Source organism: Rana temporaria, chromosome 2 (assembly GCF_905171775.1).
Source record: "Rana temporaria chromosome 2, aRanTem1.1, whole genome shotgun sequence".
In the NCBI taxonomy this organism is placed as follows: domain Eukaryota; kingdom Metazoa; phylum Chordata; class Amphibia; order Anura; family Ranidae; genus Rana; species Rana temporaria.
The window spans coordinates 493909466-493930994 of NC_053490.1; the positions used below are offsets into that span (position 1 = coordinate 493909466).

The 21529-nt window shown below is 45.9% G+C and overlaps 1 protein-coding gene across 2 annotated transcripts; it reads right to left on the minus strand.

The window, feature by feature from the left end:
• Positions 1 to 11195: 11195 nt before the first annotated feature.
• On the minus strand, positions 11196 to 17098 carry LOC120927868. Of its 2 annotated transcripts, none has more exons than XM_040338831.1 (5): positions 16130 to 17098; positions 13476 to 14141; positions 12271 to 12429; positions 11844 to 11934; positions 11196 to 11288 (listed from the first exon to the last, which is right to left on the minus strand). In XM_040338831.1, exons 1-5 carry the CDS (start codon positions 16254 to 16256, stop codon positions 11234 to 11236), a joined length of 1098 nt encoding a protein of 365 aa, XP_040194765.1. In that variant the 5' UTR covers positions 16257 to 17098; the 3' UTR covers positions 11196 to 11233. The 2 variants fall into 2 exon arrangements, with proteins under 2 accessions (XP_040194765.1, XP_040194764.1); XM_040338830.1 differs by having other exon boundaries at positions 11844 to 11937; positions 16130 to 17096.
• Between the last annotated feature and the right edge of the window lie 4431 nt (positions 17099 to 21529).

Below are 21529 nucleotides of genomic sequence, written 5' to 3' on the forward strand. Positions count from 1 at the left end.
GCGCGCGTATTACACTGACTGTCGGCGGTAGCGGGGATGCAGGACAGGTAAGCGGGACATGGCTGGCTACATGGGGGGAGACATGGCTGGCTACATGGGGGGAGACATGCTGCATGGGGGGGGGGACATGGCTACATGGGGGAGAAATGCTGCATGGGGGGGGGGGGGGGGGGAGACATGGCTACATGGGGGGAGACATGCTGCATGGGGGGGGAGACATGCTGCATGGGGGGGAGACATGCTGCACGGGGGGGAGACATGGCTACATGGGGGAGACATGCTGCATGGGGGGGGGAGACATGGCTACATGGGGGAGACATGCTGCATGGGGGGGAGACATGGCTACATGGGGGGGGGGGAGACATGGCTACATGGGGGAGACATGCTGCATGGGGGGAGACATGGCTACATGGGGGAGACATGCTGCACGGGGGGGAGACATGGCTACATGGGGGAGACATGCTGCATGGGGGGGAGACATGGCTACATGGGGGGGGAGACATGGCTACATGGGGGAGACATGCTGCACGGGGGGGGAGACATGCTGCACGGGGGGGGGAGACATGCTGCATGGGGGGGAGACATGGCTGCATGGGGGGGAGACATGGCTGCATGGGGGGGAGACATGGCTGCATGGGGGGGAGACATGGCTGCATGGGGGGGAGACATGGCTGCATGGGGGGGAGACATGCTGCACGGGGGGGAGACATGGCTACATGGGGGAGACATGCTGCACGGGGGGGGAGACATGCTGCATGGGGGGGAGACATGGCTACATGGGGGGAGACACATGGCTGCATGGGGGGGAGACATGGCTACATGGGGGAGACACATGGCTACATGGGGGAGACATGGCTACATGGGGGGAGACATGCTGCATGGGGGGGAGACATGCTGCATGGGGGGGAGACATGGCTACATGGGGGGGAGACATGGCTACATGGGGGGGAGACATGCTGCATGGGGGGGGAGACATGCTGCATGGGGGAGACATGCTGCATGGGGGGGAGACATGGCTACATGGGGGGGAGACATGGCTACATGGGGGGAGACATGCTGCATGGGGGGAGACATGCTGCATGGGGGGAGACATGCTGCATGGGGGGGAGACATGGCTACATGGGGGGAGACATGCTGCATGGGGGGGAGACATGCTGCATGGGGGGGAGACATGCTGCATGGGGGGGAGACATGGCTGGATATGGGGGGACATGGCTGGATATGGGGGGACATGGCTGGATATGGGGGGGACATGGCTGCATAGGGGGGGGACATGGCTGCATAGGGGGGGGGGGACATGGCTGCATAGGGGGGGGACATGGCTGCATAGGGGGGGGACATGGCTGCATAGGGGGGGGACATGGCTGCATAGGGGGGGGACATGGCTGCATAGGGGGGGGACATGGCTGGATAGGGGGGGACATGGCTGGATAGGGGGGGGGGACATGGCTGGATAGGGGGGGGGGACATGGCTGGATAGGGGGGGACATGGCTGGATAGGGGGGGACATGGCTGCATGGGGGGGTACATGGCTGGATATGGGGGGGACATGGCTGCATTTGTGGGGAGACATGACTGCATATGTGGGGGGACATGGCTGCATTTGGGGACACATTTAAAAAAAAGTATCGGTATTCGGTATCGGCGACTACTTGAAAAAAAGTATCGGTACTTGTACTCAGTCCTAAAAAAGTGGTATCGGGACAACCCTAGTCCGAACCATCCCTATCATACCGGCAGCAATGCGGCCGCTTTATGGGGATGGCCCAGTCCACCTCAGAAGACTGGTGCTGCACTAAAAGTGTAGCGAAAAGCTGGCGGGGACTCTTTTCGTGCTGCCTTAGGCCTGGGACATTGCTTTGCCTGCCCATGCCATTCTGCCGACGTATATGTACATGTGGCAGTCGGCAAGTGATTAATGGTGCCCCCCCCCCCAATACTCAAGCCTGATTTCGATCCAGCGCTATGCACGTCTGCAGCAGCCTTTCTCCCCTATCCCCAATCTCACAGGCTTGGCTTAGAGCATTGGGAGCCATTGGCTCCAGCTGCTGTCAGTCAAAAGCTGTGAGCAGAGCCTAGTCCCACTGTCATTGTGTCATTGTCAATTAAGCTTTTCATATTTATGTAACAATTTAAAAAGAGACAGCACACCCAACCAGCTATAGTGACATTTCTTTGGGTGTTGATGTATTTAAATACATTTTAGAGTGTTGCTTTCTCTGAGAAATTCTTTTCACTGTGTCATTTAACCACTTCAGCCCCGGACCATTTGGCTGGCCAAAGAGTAGGCAAATTTTCGGCACAGCGTCGCTTTAACTGACAATTGCGCGGTTGTGCGACGTGGCTCCCAAACAAAATTGACGTCCTTTTTTCCACAAATAGAGCTTTCTTTTGGTGGTATTTGATCACCTCTGCAGTTTTTATTTTTTTGCGCTATAAACAAAAATAGAGCAACAATTTTGAACAAAATGAAATATTTTTTACTTTTTGCTAAAATAAATATCCCCAAAAAATATTTAAAAAAATAAATGTTTTCCTCAGTTTAGGCCGATACGTATTCTTCTACATATTTTTGGTATAAAAAAAAAAATCACAATAAGCGTATATTGATTGGTTTGCACAAAAGTTATATAGCTAGATCCACGTAGGATGTCCTAACTTTGCGGCGGCGTAGCTTAGCGTGTTTACGCTACGCCGCCTTAAGTCAGAGAGGCAAGTACATGATTCTCAAAGTACTTGCCTCCTAACTTACGGCGGCGTAGTGTAAATCGGGCGGGCGTAAGGGCGCCTAATTCAAATTTAGCTGAGGGGGCGTGTTTTATGTTAATGGAGCTTGACCTTACGTTTTTGACGTTTTTTTTTTTAACTGCGCATGCGCCGGGCGCCTACAATTCCCAGTGTGCATTGTGGCGAAGTACGCCGCACGGGCCTATTGATTTCGACGTGAACTTAAACTACGTAAATCCCTATTCACGAACGACTTACGCAAACGACGTAAAAATTTTGACGCGGGAACGGCGGCCATACTTAACATTACTATTCCATCTATTTGATGGAATAACTTTAGGCCTGTAATGCGTTACGTAAACGGCGTAAATGTACTGCGGCGGCCGGGCGTACGTTCGTGAATAGGCGTATCTACCGATTTACATATTATACGCCGACCGCAATGGAAGTGCCACCTAGCGGCCAGCCTCAATATTGCAACCTAAGATAGGACGGCGCAAGCCGTCGTATCTTAGATATGTTTAAGCGTATCTCTGTTTGAGAATACACTTAAACATAGGTCGGCGCAGATTCAGAGTTAGGTCGGCGTATCTACTGATACGCCGACCTAACTCTACCTGAATCTAGCTAATAGTGTCTACAAAATAGGGGATAGTTTTGTGGCATTTTTATTAATATTTTTTTTTTTACTTGTAATGGCGGCGATTTTTTCATCGTGACTGCGACATTATGGCGGACACATCCAACACTTTCGACACCATTTTGGGACCATTGTCATTTTTACAGCGATCAGTGCTATACAAATGCACTGTTACTGTAAAAATGACACTGGCGCTGAAGGGGTTAAATGTGACCTAGGAAGTGATTCTAAAGCCCCATACACACTATAAGTTTTCCTGCTGGTTTTCTCTTTAGGTTTACCAAAACCATCTAATATAAGGTCAAACCTCAAGAGTTTCAATTTGTATGCAATCAGGCAGGTCCTTGCACTACATTGTTTTGGTAAACCTGAAGAGAAAACCAGCAGGAAAACTGATAGTGTGTATGGGGCTTGTGTGTTAGGGGACGTGGCTTGCCATGACACGTCACTGATCGCTGTTCCCGATGACAGGGAACAGACATCGAGTCCGCGGGTCCCGTGGGTACGGTCATGCAGCGTGCGACCACATGGCGGCAAATTAAAGGGGACATATATATACGCCCATTTGCACAGCCGTGCCATTCTGTAGACGTAAAAACGTAATAGTCACCAAGTGCAGAAGTTTTTTTACACAATCGACAAAGTCAGTGAGGCTCCGGATTGAGCACGCACAAGTGCCCCATAGCAGGCAAGGGGAGAAGTCAGGAGCGCCGACGGGGGGCCTGAGAAGAGGAGGATCAGGGCTGCTCTGTGAAAACCATTACGCAGAGCAGATAAGTATAACACGTTTATTATTTTAACGAAAAAATTGTAAAGCTTTACAGTCACTTTAAGAAGCGAGAGATTTTAAAATTGAGAATTTTACAATTATGACCCCTTTCACACTGAAGCGTTTTAGCATTAAAAATAGCGCTATTAAAACGCTCATAAAACGCTCTTCATGCATCTCAATGGACCCTTTCACACTGAGTCCTGCAAGCAGCATCTTTGGAGCAGCTTTTGGGCGCTGAAAAAAAAACGCTCCAAAAACGCCCCTCTCCATTGAAATGAATTGAAAGCGCTGTAAAAACGCCTTACCCTTTCACACCAAGGCACTGCAAAAACATCCTAAAACTTTAGGGTCTTAGCGGTGCTTTACCAGCGTTTTTCGGGTGCTGGCAGTGTGAAAGGGCTCTGAAAGCACTTGGGCTTTCACATTGGGATTGCAGATGAGGCAACGCTTAAATAACGCTCAAAAAACGCCCCAGTGTGAAAGGGCCCTAAATTGGAGACTAGAGAAAGGCGTAATACTAAAGTATAGATTGTGAGGGCAGAAAAACACTTCTTCTGAATAAAGCAGATCCTCTAGCCCTGGATAACAGGAAAGAATTCCCTATATATTTTGTGAGGAGAATGTGTAGGAATATAACATTTATTAAAAATGTATATAAAATCCCCTGAGAACTTGATATCTTTTCCTAGTTAAGGGGAATGTTTAATTACAGGATTTAATTGTAGATCCTGTTCTTGGGGTGAAGCTAGAAGATCCCTGATGTCTCCATTGAGAGGACCTTGTTGTCACTACTGTCACATAAGGGTCTTGTCAGTACATACATATGTATACATGGTTAGGACACATGTTAATACATAAACACCTATTAAACATCCCTACACACACCAGAAGTGGAGGAAGTGGCCATAGAGCTCCTTCCAGCCTTACAAATGTGGCCTGTGCATCCAAGTGGTCATGAAAGAATTATAGGAGTTGTAAAGGGAAAAAAAATTTTTCCCTAAATAGCTTCCTTTACCTTAGTGCAGTCCTCCTTCACTTACCTCATCCTTCGATTTTGCTTTTAAATGTCCTTATTTCTTCTGAGAAATCCTCACTTCCTGTTCTTCTGTCTGTAACTCCACACAGTAATGCGAGGCTTTATCCCTGGTGTGGAGAAAGCCTCTTGAGGGTGGAGGGGGCGAGCAGGAGTGTCAGGACGCCCACTAACACACAGCTCCTTTCTCTATCTGCAAAGTAGAGAGTGTCCTGACTTGCCTGCTCGCCCCCTCCCCCCTCAAGAGGCTTTCTCCACACCAGGGAGAAAGTCTTGCATTACTGTGGAGTTACAGACAGAAGAACAGGAAGTGAGGATTTCTCAGAAGAAATAAAGACATTTAAAAGCAAAATGGAAGGATGAGGTAAGTGAAGGAGGACTGCACTAAGGTAAAGGAAGCTATTTAGGGGAAATACAATTCCTTTACAACCCCTTTAAATAAAAGAGGAAGCAATTCAAAATGTAAATATACCAATTTTTTATTGTGTGTTTTATGAAAGTATAATTATGGATCTATACACATTGTTTCCTTTTCCAACTATATATACTCTGAATAAACCAAGAGTCCTTTGGTAAAATCAATTGGCCAGAAGTGAAGATTTAGTGATCCTCTCGCTCATTCGCTGACACACTTTTGACCAAGAGATTCCAAGCCTGCCCACCACGGCAAGGTAGACTCTTCTAGGGCAGGACCTACACTAAGCTACCCTACTGGATGCCAGTCATCTTTTTTCTAATGTTGGGTGTATGTTTGTAGTAGGCCTCATCCTATAATCTGTGTGTGCGATCTACTCTCTCCTAATTTGGTTGTGTGTGTGTGTACATCTATCTAAAGCATGGAGCGGTCAGTTTATGTACATCTGGACCTCCTCTGTTAGTGTAGGTCAGTGCATGCCAGTCCAGTGTGTGTCAGTAAATAAACGTTCATCAGTAATCAACAAAAAAAATAAAAATTAAAGGGGTTGTAAAGGTAAAAAAAAAAATCCCTAAATAGCTTCCTTTATCTTAGTGCAGTCCTCCTTCACTTACCTCATCCTTCCATTTTGCTTTTAAATGTCCTTATTTCTTCTGAGAAATCCTCACTTCCTGTTCTTCTGTCTGGAACTCCACACAGTAATGTGAGGCTTTCTCCCTGGTGTGGAGAAAGCCTCTTGAGGGGGTGAGCAGGAGTGTCAGGACGCCCACTAACACATAGCTCCTTTCTCTGCAAAGTAGAGAATGTCCTGACTTGCCTGCTCGGCCCCTCCCCCCTCAAGAGGCTTTCTCCACACCATTACTGTGGAGTTACAGACAGAAGAACAGGAAGTGAGGATTTCTCAGAAGAAATAAGGACATATAAAAGCAAAATGGAAGGATGAGGTAAGTGAAGGAGGACTGCACTAAGGTAAAGGAAGCTATTAAGGGATTTTTTTTTTTTTTACCTTTACAACCCCTTTAAGATTCCTTAATATGTACAACTGACACAAGCAAAGGATTGCAGGAGAGTCTTACTACCTACCTGCCAGATATAGGTGACCATGTCAGTGTCCCTTGTGTCTGCACCATCATACCGGCAGCAGTGCAGCTGCTTTATGGGGGCACCAGACCGATTTGTCTTGCGGCCCAGTCCACCTTATAAGCCGACGGGGACTCTTTTCATGCTGCCCCCCTGCAAAGTGCTGCCCTAGGCCTGGGCCTTGTTGGCCTAGGCCAAGATACAGCGTTGGCGGCCAGACTCCCAAAAAGTCTCACACATGTGGTATCCCCGTACTCAGGAGAAGCAACAGAATGTATTTTGGGGTGTAATTCCACATATGCCCATGGAATGTTTGAGCAATATATCATTTAGTGATAACTTTGTGTAAAAAAAAAAAAAAAAATTTCCCGCAACTTGTCTCATAATATAAAATATTCCATGGACTCGACATGCCTCTTCGCAAATAGCTTGGAGTGTCTACTTTCCAAAATGGGGTCATTTGGGGGGGTTTTGAACTGTCCTGGCATTTTATGCACAATATTTAGAAGCTTATGTCACACACATCACCCACTCTTCTAACCACCTGAAGACAAAGCCCTTTCTGACAATTTTTGTTTACATGAAAACATTTTTTTTTTTGCAAGAAAGTTAAGTTGAACCCCCAAACATTATATAATTTTTTTAAAGCAAAGGCCCTACAGATTAAAATGGTGGGTGTTGCATTTTTTTTTTTACACACAGTGGCCCAGATTCAGTAAGCAATTGCGCCTGCGTAACCATAGTTGCGCAGCGCAATTGCTGACTTGCGCCGGCGTAACGAGTTCTCCTGATTCAGAGAACTCGTTACGCCGACTGCAGCCTAAAATCTGTGTGGCATAAGGCTCTTATGCCACGCAGATTTTAGGCTGCATTATTGCGATGACCGCTAGGGGGCGTTCCCATTGTGGTCAGCGTATAGTATGCAAATTGCATACTTACGCCGATTCACAATGTTGCGCGCCCCCTGCGTACGCAAGTTACGTTGTTTGTGTACGGCGTGTTTAGCGTAAGGCTGCCCCTTCTAATAGCAGGGGCAGCCAATGCTAAACTATACCCGGCGTTCCCGCGTCGCGACGTTCGAATTTTACGTCGTTTGCGTAAGTGAATCGTGAATGGACGCCATTCACGTTCACTTTGAAGCAAATGACGTCCTTGCGACGTCATTTGCTGCAATGCACGTCGGGAAAGTTTCCCGACGGAGCATGCGCTCTACGCTCGGCGCGGGAGCGCGCCTAATTTAAATGATTTCCGCCCCCGGCGGGATCATTTACATTGTGCGCGCTTACGCCAGGCAATTTTGCCGGCGCGCCCTCGCAATTTACGGAGCTACTGCTCCGTGAATCGAGGGCAGCGCAAAATATTTGCGGGGGCGCAGGGCAAAATCGTTCCCCTGCGCCTCCGCAAATAGAGCGCAATTCTTTCTGAATCCGGGCCAGTATTTGTGCAGCGATTTTTCAAACGCATTTATTTGGGAAAAAATACACTTTTTTTTAAAATGCACTAAAACACACTATATTGCCCAAATTATTGAGGACATAAAAAAGATGACCTTAGGCCGAGTACATGGATACCAAGCACGACATACTTTAAAATTGCGCACAAACGCGCAGTGGCGACAAGCTACATACATTTTTAAAAGCCTTTACAGGTTACCACATTAGGTTTACAGAGGAGGTCTGCTGCTAAAATTACTGCCCTCGATTTGAAACCTTTTTTTAATTTTAATGCACTAAAACATTGCCCAAATGTTTAATGAAATAACAAAGATGATCTTATTCCGAGTACATGGATACCAAACACAACATGCTTTAAAGCGGCGACAAACTACATACATTTTTTTAATCCTTTTAAAGCCTTTACAGGTTACTACTTTAGATTTGCCCTCAATCTGACCTTTGCAGTGATACCTCACATGCATGGTTCAATTGCGGTTTACATATGACACCAGACCGACGCTTGCATTCGCCTTTACGTATGAGCACAGGGGGGGGACAGGGGCTTATTTTTATTATTTATTTTGCTTCTTTTTTTTTTTTAAACTGTTCCTTTCATTTTTTTTTTTTTTTTATCATTTTTATTGTTATCTCAGGGAATATAAATATCCCCTATGATAGCAAAAGGTAGTGACAGGTACTCTTTTTTGAAAAATTTGACCCTAGATCTCTCCTCTGCCTTCAAAGCATCTGACCCCACCAAGATCGGTGTGATAAAATGCTTTCCCAATTTCCCAATGGCGCTGTTTATATCCGGCGAGAAATGTAATGAAATGCTGGTAGCTTCGGGTTTCTGAAGCCATAGAGATGATTGGAGCCATTCTGGTCTCTGATTAGCTCTATGGTCAGCTGGCGGAACCACCGGCTGCATTCTCAGGTTCCCTGTTGGGACAGGAGAGCCTGAGAAAACCATGAAAGACGGTGGGGATGTTTCCTACCCACTGCTTGTAAAAGCAGTCTAGAGGCCAATTAGCCGATAGGATTGCTTTTACCATGAAAGCCGACTGCTGGCTGAAAAGAATGATACCAAGATGATACCTAAACCCGCAGGCATCATTCTGGAATAACCACTCAAAGTCCAGCAACATACCAGTACGTTGCTGGTCCTTGTTGGGCAATTATTGTAATGTTTTTTTTTTCATGCAGCCTGTTGGCTGAACAAAAAAAAAAGATTGATCGGTGGGTATGCCCACCATTAGAATACCGCCCCTTCATCCACCCACTTCTAATGATGGGCATACATGCACCATTTATTTTTTTTAACTGTGGTGGTGAAATCACCTCCTACAGCGCTGGAGTCGCTGATTTGCGCATCGTGGGAGCAAACGCTGTTGCTGTCAAGATAAATTAATCAGTGCTGCAGCTGAATGGCATACCTGCTAAGCAAATGATGGTTAACAAGAAAACAAAGTAACATTACAGTATGACATACCATACCTGCAAAGCAAATGCAATAAAACATTGTAAAAATATATGTAGGTCAGTGCATGCCAGTCCAGTGTGTGTCAGTAAATAAATGTCCATCAGTAATCAACAGAAAAAAAATAAAATTAAAGGGGTTGTAAAGGTAAAAAAAAAAATCCCTAAATAGCGTCCTTTACCTTAGTGCTTAGTACTTACCTCATCCTTCCATTTTTCTTTTAAATGTCCTTATTTCTTCTGAGAAATGCTCACTTCCTGTTCTTCTGTCTGTAACTCCACACAGTAATGTAAGGCTTTATCCCTGGTGTGGAGAAAGCCTCTTGAGGGGGGCGAGCAGGAGTGTCAGGACGCCCACTAACACATAGCTCCTTTCTCTATCTGCAAAATAAAGAATGTCCTGACTTGCCTGCTCTTTCCCTCCCCCCTCAAGAGGCTTTCTCCACACCAGGGAGAAAGCCTCGCATTACGGTGTGTAGTTACAGACAGAAGAACAGGAAGTGAGGATTTCTCAGAAGAAATAAGGACATATAAAAGCAAAATCGAAGGATGAGGTAAGTGAAGGAGAACTGCACTAAGGTAAAGGAAGCTATTTAGGGATTTTTTTTTTTTACCTTTACAACCCCCTTTAAGATTCCTTAATATGTACAACTGACACAAGCAAAGGATTGCAGGAGAGTCTTACTACCTACCTGCCAGATATAGGTGACCATGTCAGTGTCCCTTGTGTCTGCACCATCATACCGGCAGTAGTGCGGCCGCTTTATGGGGGCACCAGACCGATTTGTCTTGCGGCCCAGTCCACCTAATAAGCCGACGGGGCTTTTCATGCTGCCCCCCTGCAAAGTGCCTGTGGTGCCTAAAAAATATATGCTGAAGCATGGGGGCAATCCACCCCTAATGTTAGGGACAAATCGCCCCTCCACCCCTGCCCCCATGCTTCGCCATATATGCTCTTTTTTTTTTTTAACTGTGATGGTGAAATCACCTTCTACAGTGCTGGAGTCAGGGCTCGAGGGGGAAGGTGAGCTGTGTCAAACCCCCCTACAGCCCCTGGCTGTGTCAAACAACCCCCCCCCTACAGCCCCTGGCTGTGTCAAACAACCCCCCCCCCCTACAGCCCCTGGCTGTGTCCAAAAAAAACCCCTACAGCCCCTGGCTGTGTCCAAAACCCCCCCCCTACAGCCCCTGGCTGTGTCCAAAACCCCCCCCTACAGCCCCTGGCTGTGTCCAAACCCCCCCCCTACAGCCCCTGGCTGTATCCAAACCCCCCCTACAGCCCCTGGCTGTGTCTAACACCCGTACCACCCCTGGCTGTGTACAACCCCTCCCTACCACCCCTGGCTGTGTCTAACCCCTCCCTACCACCCCTGGCTGTCTAACACCCCTACCACCCCTGGCTGTGTCTAACCCCTCCCTACCACCCCTGGCTGTGTCTAACCCCTCCCTACCACCCCTAGCTATGTCTAACACCCCTACCACCCCTGGCTGTGTCTAACCCCTCCCTACCACCCCTGGCTGTGTCTAACCCCTCCCTACCACCCCTAGCTGTGTCTAACACCCCTACCACCCCTGGCTGTGTCCAACCCCTCCCTACCACCCCTACCACCCCTGGCTGTGTCTATTTATAGCTGGAAGCACCAATTGTTGTGTTCTAAACGGTGCGAATACTCCCTTCACTTTCCATTTCCAGTATCACGTGTTTCCACCTGCAAAAAGAAGAAAACGTTTAGTTTATAGTGGGCAATAGAAAAAATGAGCAACAAATACAGTCGGAGGTAAACAGCAGGTTAAGCCTGGAAACACTGTATCGGGGGCCCTCATGGTATCACAGGTTGTCACCAAAACAGGCATGAAAGTACTGGATTAGAGATCTGTGGTATGACAGGTTGTCACTGGCACAGACCTAGAAGTACTGGATCAGGGCCTACGTGGGACCATAGGCTATCGCCAGCACAGGCCTGGAAGTACTGGATCAGTGCCCCATGTCATACCACAGGTAGTCACCGACACATGCCTTAAAGTACGGGATCAGTGGCCCATGTCATACCACAGGTAGTCACCGACACATGCCTGGAAGTAGAGGATCAGTGGCCTATGTCATACCACAGGTAGTCACCGACACATGCCTTGAAGTACTGGATCAGGGGCCTCTGTGTTATTACAGCACCGCTCTGCTCCAGGCTTTGCTGTTTATATGAAAGATTATGGCCAAAAAAAAAAAACACACAATATCTTCAATTGTATAAATTGTGGATACTTACTGATTCTTTGCTACGCGGATGCAGATGACGACCAACATTAAAATAAATCCACTGAGTATCACCGTCATGATAGCCAGGAGCCAAATAGGGACTTCTACAAAAAGAAGGAAAGAAAGCGTTATTGTCAATGATAAGAACACATGTAAGAACTTCTAAATGTATCGGGATAACATAGCTGGGTAAAATTAATCATGTGGAACTCCAGGTGGGGAAATTGAGAACAAACTTTATGTCTCCTCACTTGGGGAGATTTCCTCCCTTTGTGTCCTGGAGAGCACACAGGAAGTAAGAAGAAATCTTCCCAACTCCTCCCCACACCATATCAACTCAAAAAAAGGAAAGTTTTGACTGGAGCCCTGCTTTAAATCATAATTAATATTACACTAGCTGCATTAAGCCCATTCTTATTTCAGAACATTTCACTTACCTTGCACCTTGATGTAATACCAAGCCCGGACATCTTCTGAGGAATCTTGGCCTTCGGGTTCATCCAGCATCCTCTGACCACCTGGCAAAATGGCCGAATGTTCATAGTCCTTTCCCAGGGCTGGAACATACTGATAATCAGTATCCTCATGACCTAGTCCTAGAATAACAGAAAAGAAATAAAGATATACATTTATCAGGTACATTATCTATAAGGATACAAAATCATGAATGTTATTTATACATTAAAAATTTGATTAGAGTTTAAAAGTCCTTTGGGTTTTCTAGATTATTGTCAGCATAAGAACGGCTATTATTTCCCCACAGCGGGCAATCGGATTCCAGCCTGCCTTGCACCGTTCTGCCCGTTGTGGCTGTGATAAAATAAGTGTGAGAAAGCCTTGTTGGCTTGAAGCAGATATTCCCTGGCTCATGTGCTGCATGCTAGTTCTGGGGCAGTGGGCCAGAACCTATTCACCGACGCAATGACTTGACATAGGTGTGTGGCTCCTGAGTCAGGGGATGGTTACTTCCTTCTCACACAGGCGTTTTGCTTCATGACAAAGAATGTGTATTTGCTTAGAACTGATAATGGCCCTTCTTTTTTAGAACCCCGAAATCTATAATTGCTTTGACTATTGGACATTCATAAAATATACACGCAGGGACAGCACCAGAGGGGTGTATGGAAGTCCCCTAGAACTACCAAAAAATAAAAGACTGGGCAAGCATCTATAAAAGTATGGACTCGGCAGCTGGTCGGTGCACAGCCAAGCATAAGAACGGAGGGTGCTCTGTGTTCCACCTCCTGCTGCCGTTTTGGCCTGGCCACCGGGGATTTATGAGACAGGACAGAATGTGCATGGAATTCAATTCCCCAGAAGTCACCCAAGTTTTCAAACCCCTCAAATAGTGTTCCTGCCCACCGTGTAAGTCTTCCCTAAAAGCAGCATGAATGGAGGAATCTCTATTATATTAAGGCAGCCATGGCTGCTGGTGCTGCAAAACAATGATTACATATGATAGGATGCAATCACTGTTTGCCCGATAATTTACCCCCTGAATTCTAAACAGACTTTTGTAGGGATGGATGATGCTTGCAGACCCACCCGTGTCTTGAATTGTGGCCATTTCAGCAGGAATCAGACAAAATGTAAGTAATTGGTTAGAGCACTGACTTTAAATAATCACGTTCTATTCTCTTACCTGTATCCTGGGTGTCTGGGCGCTGAGACGTCACATCTGCCTTTGTTTCTTCACCTGCAAGCTTGGACTCCGCAGGTTGATACATTTCATCTACCTTCGTATCTTCAGTTGTGAGCAGTGACTCCGCAGGTACACTTGTATCATCCGATTTGGTATCTTCAGCTGACAGCTTGGACCCTGTAGCTAAATCCTCCTCAACTGCAATCCGCCATCCACCTGTGAACTCAGACTTTTCAGGTGCATATGACTCGTCCGCTTTGTGTTCCTCGGGTGCAAGCTCGGACTCTTTAGGTGCATATTGCACATCCCCTTTGGGTTCCTCAGGTGCATATTGCACGTCTGCTCTGTGCTCCACGGGTGCATATTGCACGTCTGCTCTGTGCTCCACGGGTGCAAATAGCACGTCTGCTCTGTGCTCCACGGGTGCAAATAGCACGTCCGCTCTGTGCTCCTCAGGTGCAAGTAGCACGTCCCCTTTGTGTTCCTTGGGTGCAAATAGCACGTCCCCTTTGTGTTCCACGGGTGCGAGGTTGGACTCTGCAGGTAAATTCTTCTCATCAGCTTTGGTATCTTCAACTGTTAGCTGAAACGCCATAGGTTGAAATAGCTCCAGGCTGTACCCATTGCCTAACGGCTGGTCAGCATATTCATCACGTTCATTCGGATCTATAATCACAAAAGAGAAAAGAAATACAAATATAAATGTTATATTATCTAAGAAAGATAAGTACAATCCTATTATATTCAGTTATTGTTAGGGCTTTTGTGTGTGAGTGTGTGTGTGAGTGTGTGTGTCAGAACTGAGTTCTGGTACTTCTGACAGGGAGCAGAGCTTTTTTTTAATATATAGCTTGTTTTATGCAGCTCTCAGCCCTCAGAGTCATCTGGCGGCCACATAAGCCGACATGACTCCTATAGTACCGGCAGCAGCCTTAAGAGATAGGAGTGCGGAGCAATATCAGCTGCACGCTGCCTCTCCCTGTAGTAGAGGGGATGTTCCTGTGAGTGTGAGGAAGAGCTGCAGTGTGGTGTCCTGTCCTGAAACTTCTGACTGCTCACTGCCTGAGGAAGACTGTACATTGATTTTGGTAATTATTTAAAACTGTCAGTGTTGCTGCTGGATGAATATAGGGGCCGCTTGGCTGTCTATTAATGCTGCTGTCAGGATGTGGGGATGTCTTATAATGCTGCCTGGATATTGGGGATGTCTCTTGCTGTATATATGGGACTGTCTCTCTTGCTAGATATTGGGGACTGTCTATTGTGATATCTGTCATGTCCCAGTTCATTTAAAAAAAGGTGGAGGACACATGTTTCCTGTGGCGCTCCAGCTGCAGAGATTCCCAATGAAGTTCAGTAATAAAAATAAATAAAAAAAAGTGTAGTGGAGGTGATGTGTTTCCTGTCATCGGTGGAGCTCCACTCTGCAGCCAGACCTCCTTACGAATTATACTTCAACTTGGTTCCCTATTCTCAAAAGGGGGCGGTGCTAGAAGGTATGTAGGGGGTGGAGATGAGGGGCGGGTAGGGGGTGGAGATGAGGGGCGGGTAAGGGGTGGATACAGGCGTGACTTTGGTGAGGGGCGGATTATTGTACGTCTAGTAAATGAGTCCAGGAAGATTTCAGTCACATGACTGAAGCAAAGCTCCGTACAGGAAAGTGCTGGGGATTGAGTGCAATGTGTATAATGTGTACTCTCATTTATTCCAATGAAAACTCCAAATATATAATAAAGTCCTAACCTTTTGATGGGATTGGCGCTCCATTGATCATTGCAATTGGCATGGCCAACACAATAAGAAATAATAACAATAAATTGTTCATTTTCGCTAGTTTTGTCAGAGACAAAGAACAACACATCCTCTCTCCTCAAACTCCCTGTGTTATCTGAGGCTGAGCTCCGGGCGGTTGGAATATAAAGGCACTGTGGGCGGGGCTTAGCTCTGGACCGTTTTCTCCTCTGTGATGTCACAGAGGAGATCCAGAACATTCTTTTCTTTTTTCAGAACACTAGCATTTACTTAGGTGGGCGGAGCCTGGAGGTTTTTTTTTTTAACTGTTTGTTTCCTGGTTTAGGGCTTGTTTACACCACAATCTCTGTGTACACTGTGCATTTCTGCATCTGCATTTATATGCCTTTTAGTGTGTTTGCAATGCGTTTAAAGGCATTTGCAATGCATTTTTTTTGTTTATTTAAAATTTCTTAAATTATTTAAATGTCTTAAAATGTTTTCCTATGATGTGTTTACATGCATTAGCTTGCATTCTTATGTGTTTTTGGATATGTTGGCATGCATTCACATGCATTTGCGGTGCATTTACATGCGTTTATGTTTGGTTTTTGATGCGTTAATGTGCATTTATGTGTGTTTGCAGTGCGTTCCAATGCAGAAAAATGCAGCATGATGTACTTTTTGTTTTAATGAACATAAAAAAACTGCTGGTGCTGCCAAACAATGATTACATATGATAGGATGCAATCACTGTTTGCCCGATAATTTACCCCCTGAATTCTAAACAGACTTTTGTAGGGATGGATGATGCTTGCAGACCCACCCGTGTCTTGAATTGTGGCCATTTCAGCAGGAATCAGACAAAATGTAAGTAATTGGTTAGAGCACTGACTTTAAATAATCACGTTATATTCTCTTACCTGTATCCTGGGTGTCTGGGCGCTGAGACGTCACATCTGCCTTTGTTTCTTCACCTGCAAGCTTGGACTCCGCAGGTTGATACATTTCATCTACCTTCGTATCTTCAGTTGTGAGCTGAAACGCCATAGGTTGAAATAGCTCCAGGCCTAACGGCTGGTCAGCATATTCATCACGTTCATTCGGATCTATAATCACAAAAGAGAAAAGAAATACAAATATAAATGTTATATTATCTAAGAAAGATAAGTACAATCCTATTATATTCAGTTATTGTTAGGGCTTTTGTGTGTGTGTGTGAGTGTGTGTGTCAGAACTGAGTTCTGGTACTTCTGACAGGGAGCAGAGCTTTTTTTTAATATATAGCTTGTTTTATGCAGCTCTCAGCCCTCAGAGTCATCTGGCGGCCACATAAGCCGACACGACTCCTATAGTACCGGCAGCAGCCTTAAGAGATAGGAGTGCGGAGCAATATCAGCTGCACGCTGCCTCTCCCTGTAGTAGAGGGGATGTTCCTGTGAGTGTGAGGAAGAGCTGCAGTGTGGCGTCCTGTCCTGAAACTTCTGACTGCTCACTGCCTGAGGAAGACTGTACATTGATTTTGGTAATTATTTAAAACTGTCAGTGTTGCTGCTGGATGAATATAGGGGCCGCTTGGCTGTCTATTAATGCTGCTGTCAGGATGTGGGGATGTCTTATAATGCTGCCTGGATATTGGGGATGTCTCTTGCTGTATATATGGGACTGTCTCTCTTGCAAGATATTGGGGACTGTCTATTGTGATATCTGTCATGTCCCAGTTCATTTAAAAAAAGGTGGAGGACACATGTTTCCTGTGGCGCTCCAGCTGCAGAGATTCCCAATGAAGTTCAGTAATAAAAAAAATGGAGTGGAGGTCATGTGTTTCCTGTCATCGGTGGAGCTCCACTCTGCAGCCAGACCTCCTTACGAATTATACTTTAATTTGGTTCCCTATTCTCAAAAGGGGGCGGTGCTAGAAGGTATGTAGGGGGTGGAGATGAGGGGCGGGTAGGGGGTGGAGATGAGGGGCGGGTAAGGGGTGGATACAGGCGTGACTTTGGTGAGGGGCGGATTATTGTACGTCTAGTAAATGAGTCCAGGAAGATTTCAGTCACATGACTGAAGCAAAGCTCCGTACAGGAAAGTGCTGGGGATTGAGTGCAATGTGTATAATGTGTACTCTCATTTATTCCAATGAAAACTCCAAATATATAATAAAGTCCTAACCTTTTGATGGGATCGGCGCTCCGTTGATCATTGCAATTGGCATGGCCAACACAATAAGAAATAATAACAATAACTTGTTCATTTTCGCTAGTTTTGTCAGAGACAAAGAACAACACATCCTCTCTCCTCAAACTCCCTGTGTTATCTGAGGCTGAGCTCCTGGCGGTTGGAATATAAAGGCACTGTGGGCGGGGCTTAGCTATGGACCGTTTTCTCCTATGTGATGTCACAGAGGAGATCCAGAAGATTCTTTTCTTTTTTCAGAACACTAGCATTTACTTAGGTGGGCGGAGCCTGGAGTTTTTTTTTTTTAACTGTTTGTTTCCTGGTTTAGGGCTTGTTTACACCACAATCTCTGTGTACACTGTGCATTTCTGCATCTGCATTTCTATGCCTTTTAGTGTGTTTGCAGTGCGTTTTAAGGCATTTGCAATGCATTTTTTTTATTGTTTATTTAAAATTTCTTAAATTATTTAAATGTCTTAAAATGTTTTCCTATGATGTGTTTACATGCATTAGCTTGCATTCTTATGTGTTTTTGGATATGTTGGCGTGCATTCACATGCATTTGCGGTGCATTTACATGCGTTTATGTTTGGTTTTGATGCGTTAATGTGCATTTATGTGTGTTTGCAGTGCGTTCCAATGCAGAAAAATGCAGCATGATGTACTTTTTGTTTTAATGAACATAAAACAACTGCAATGCTGTAAACTAGGCTCATTGGAATACATACATTTTTCTTGAATCTCTATTTTTACTGCGTTTATGCTGTGTTTATAAACGCACGTGACTGCATCTGATGTAAATAAACCCTAAGACCCCTTTCACACTGGGGCGTTTTGCAGGCGCTATTGCGATAAAAAATAGCGCCTGCAAACAGACCCGAAACAGCCGCTGCTGTGTCTTCAGTGTGAATTTCCCGAGGGCTTTTACACTGGAGCGGTGCGCTAGCAGGACGGTAAAAAAAGGTCCTCCTAGCCGCATCTTTGGAGCGGTGAAGGAGCGATGTGAATACCGCTCCTGCCCATTGAAATCAATGGGACACCGCGGCTATACCGCCGGAAAGGCGCCTTGCGGTGGTTTTAAGACCTTTCTCGGCCACTAGCTGGGGTAAAACCGCACCACAAGCGGGCGAATAGCCCTGCGAAATTGGTGGTAATGTGCAGCTAATAATTTGTGGGAAGGGGGCCTAAGGGCCGGTTCACACCATGGAGATGCAGTCCGGATGCGTTCCAGATGCTTTTCTGCATGCATTTTTTTGATGCGATCCAGTGCGTTCCCTCCCTCCCCCCCTCTATTTTCTTAACCTTAAAGTGATAGTAAACCTGCACATTAAAAAAGAAACATGCAAGGCAAAGGCATAATGAGCTAGTATGCAGCGCATACTAGCTCATTATGAAATAGTCACCTCAGAACGAAGCCCCCGTATCGGAGCCCGGTCCACGCAGAGGGAGCTGACATCTTGCCCTCGGCGTGTCTTCTGGGTTCGTGGCTCTGGCGCTGTGAGTGGCCGGAGCCGCGATGACGTCACTCCCATGCATGCGCGCGGGAGTTTTATTCCCGGCATCTGACGTCAGCGGCTGCATGCAAAGGTAATATCTCCTAAACCGTTAGTCGCTGCTCTGGCCAGTCACAGCACCGAAGCATCGATACCTGGAAGTCACGCCGGGTATCATGGCGGCGACGGAGGAGGTGTCCGAGGACCGCTGCGGGGGCTTCGTTCTCAGGTAAGTAATTCATAATGAGATAGTACTGCATACTGGCATACTAGCTCATTATGTCTTTGTCTTGCAGAGTTTTTTTGTTTTGTTTTTTTAAGAGAGGGTTTACTTCCCCTTTAATGCTGCTGTCAGGATATGGGGATCTCTTATAATGCTGCCTGGATATTGATATCTGTCATGTCCCAGGCAGCCCATCCCCCCCTACACACCCAAGGAACACAGTTAACCCCTTCCCTGCCAGTGTGATTTTTACAATGATTAGTGCATTTTTATAGCACTGATCAATGTAATGTCACTGGTCCCCCAATAAGTGTCATTTGGGGTCAGATTTGTCCGCTGCAATGTCGCAGTCCTGTTAAAAAAATCGCAGATCGCCGCCATTACCAGTAAAAACAATAAAACATAAATAAAAGTCCCTAAATCTATCACATAGTTTGTAGATGCCATAACTTTTGCACAAACCAATATTGCGATTTTTTTTTTTACATATATATATAAAAAAATATGTAGCCTAAACTGATGAATAAATTATTTTTATATTTTTTGGGGGATATTTATTATAGCAGAATGTAAAAACAATTGTTTTTTTTTCCTCTAAATTCTCGCTCTTTTTTTTTTGTTTGTTTATAGCGCAAAAAATGAAAAACCGCAGAGGTGATCAAATACCACCAAAATAATATATTTATGGGTAAAAAAAGGACGTCAGTTTTGTTTTGGGTACAGCGTCACACGACCGCACAATTGTCAGTTAAAGTGCAGGGGGGGGGGAATCCTTCCGGGACTGAAGTGGTTAAACAATCGCTTTTTACAAACCAATCCAGTTTACAAAGTTGAAGGACAGCACTTTACCAGGAAGTACAAAACCTCCCAAAAATATCTTGTGTTTCTGCAAATCCCAGGCTCCACTTCCTGTAGTGTTGTCTATTTGTTGTTTTTGTTACATTTAAAAATTAAAAAAAGGTGAAGGACACATGTTTCCTGCAGAGATTCCCAATGAAGTTCAGTAAAAAAAAAAAAAAAAAAAAAATGGAGTGGAGGTCATGTGTTTCCTGTCATCGGTGGAGCTCCACTCTGCAGCCAGACCTCCTTACGAATTATACTTGGTTCCCTATTCTCAAAAGGGGGCGGTGCTAGAAGGTATGTAGGGGGTGGAGATGAGGGGCGGGTAGGGGGTGGTGCTAGAAGGTATGTAGGGGGTGGAGATGAGGGGCGGTTTTAGGGGCGGGTAGGGGGTGGAGATGAGGGGCGGGTAGGGGGTGGTGCTAGAAGGTATGTAGGGGGTGGAGATGAGAGGCGGTTTTAGGGGCGGGTAGGGGGTGGAGATGAGGGGCGGGTAGGGGGCGGTGCTAGAAGGTATGTAGGGGGTGGAGATGAGGGGCGGGTAGGGGGTGGTGCTAGAAGGTATGTAGGGGGTGGAGATGAGGGGCGGTTTTAGGGGCGGGTAGGGGGTGGAGATGAGGGGCGGGTAGGGGGTGGTGCTAGAAGGTATGTAGGGGGTGGAGATGAGAGGCGGTTTTAGGGGCGGAGATGAGGGGCGGGTAAGGGGTGGATACAGGCGTGACTTAGGTGAGGGGCGGGTTATTGTATGCCTAGTAACCATTCCCTGAATGCCATTTCTCGGGTGATGAAGTTACTTCCAGCACAGCCTTCTCACACGGGTGTTTCTCTTTGTCACCATATGTATGTCATTGTAAAGAAGCTGTAATCTCCTCCATGTGATGTATAGAAGATGGATCTCTATGGCTTCTATTATCTACTACACTGCAGGGTATTGGGCTCACTTCACAAAGCTTTCAGGGTCTTTGTCATTTTCAGATTATTTTTTTTATAAATAACTGACACTTCGGGGGAGGGGAAGGTTCATGTTTTACAAAGTGACTGTTTGATTTCAAATGAGTCCAGGAAGATTTCAGTCACATGACTGAAGCAAAGCTCCGTACAGGAAAGTGCTGGGGATTGAGTGCAATGTGTATAATGTGTACTCTCATTTATTCCAATGAAAACTCCAAATATATAATAAAGTCCTAACCTTTTGATGGGATCGGCGCTCCGTTGATCATTGCAATTGGCATGGCCAACACAATAAGAAATAATAACAATAACTTGTTCATTTTCGCTAGTTTTGTCAGAGACAAAGAACAACACATCCTCTCTCCTCAAACTCCCTGTGTTATCTGAGGCTGAGCTCCAGGCGGTTGGAATATAAAGGCACTGTGGGCGGGGCTTAGCTATGGACCGTTTTCTCCTTTGTGATGTCACAGAGGAGATCCAGAAGATTCTTTTCTTTTTTCAGAACACTAGCATTTACTTAGGTGGGCGGAGCCTGTTTTTTTTTTTTTTAACTGTTTGTTTCCTGGTTTAGAGCTTGTTTACACCACAATCTCTGTGTACACTGTGCATTTCTGCATCTGCATTTATATGCATTTTGGTGT

Bases quoted from the DNA above. Each gene is read 5' to 3' on its own strand.
- LOC120927868 (XM_040338830.1), bottom strand. From the start codon at position 16,256: ATGGCGTTTCAGCTCACAACTGAAGATACGAAGGTAGATGAAATGTAT. The intron at 12,430-13,475 runs GTAAGAGAATAG...CTGTTATTCTAG, and splicing joins CCCAGACACCCAGGATACAG to GACTAGGTCATGAGGATACT. The intron at 11,289-11,843 runs GTAAGTATCCAC...TTCTTTTTGCAG, and splicing joins ATCCGCGTAGCAAAGAATCA to GTGGAAACACGTGATACTGG.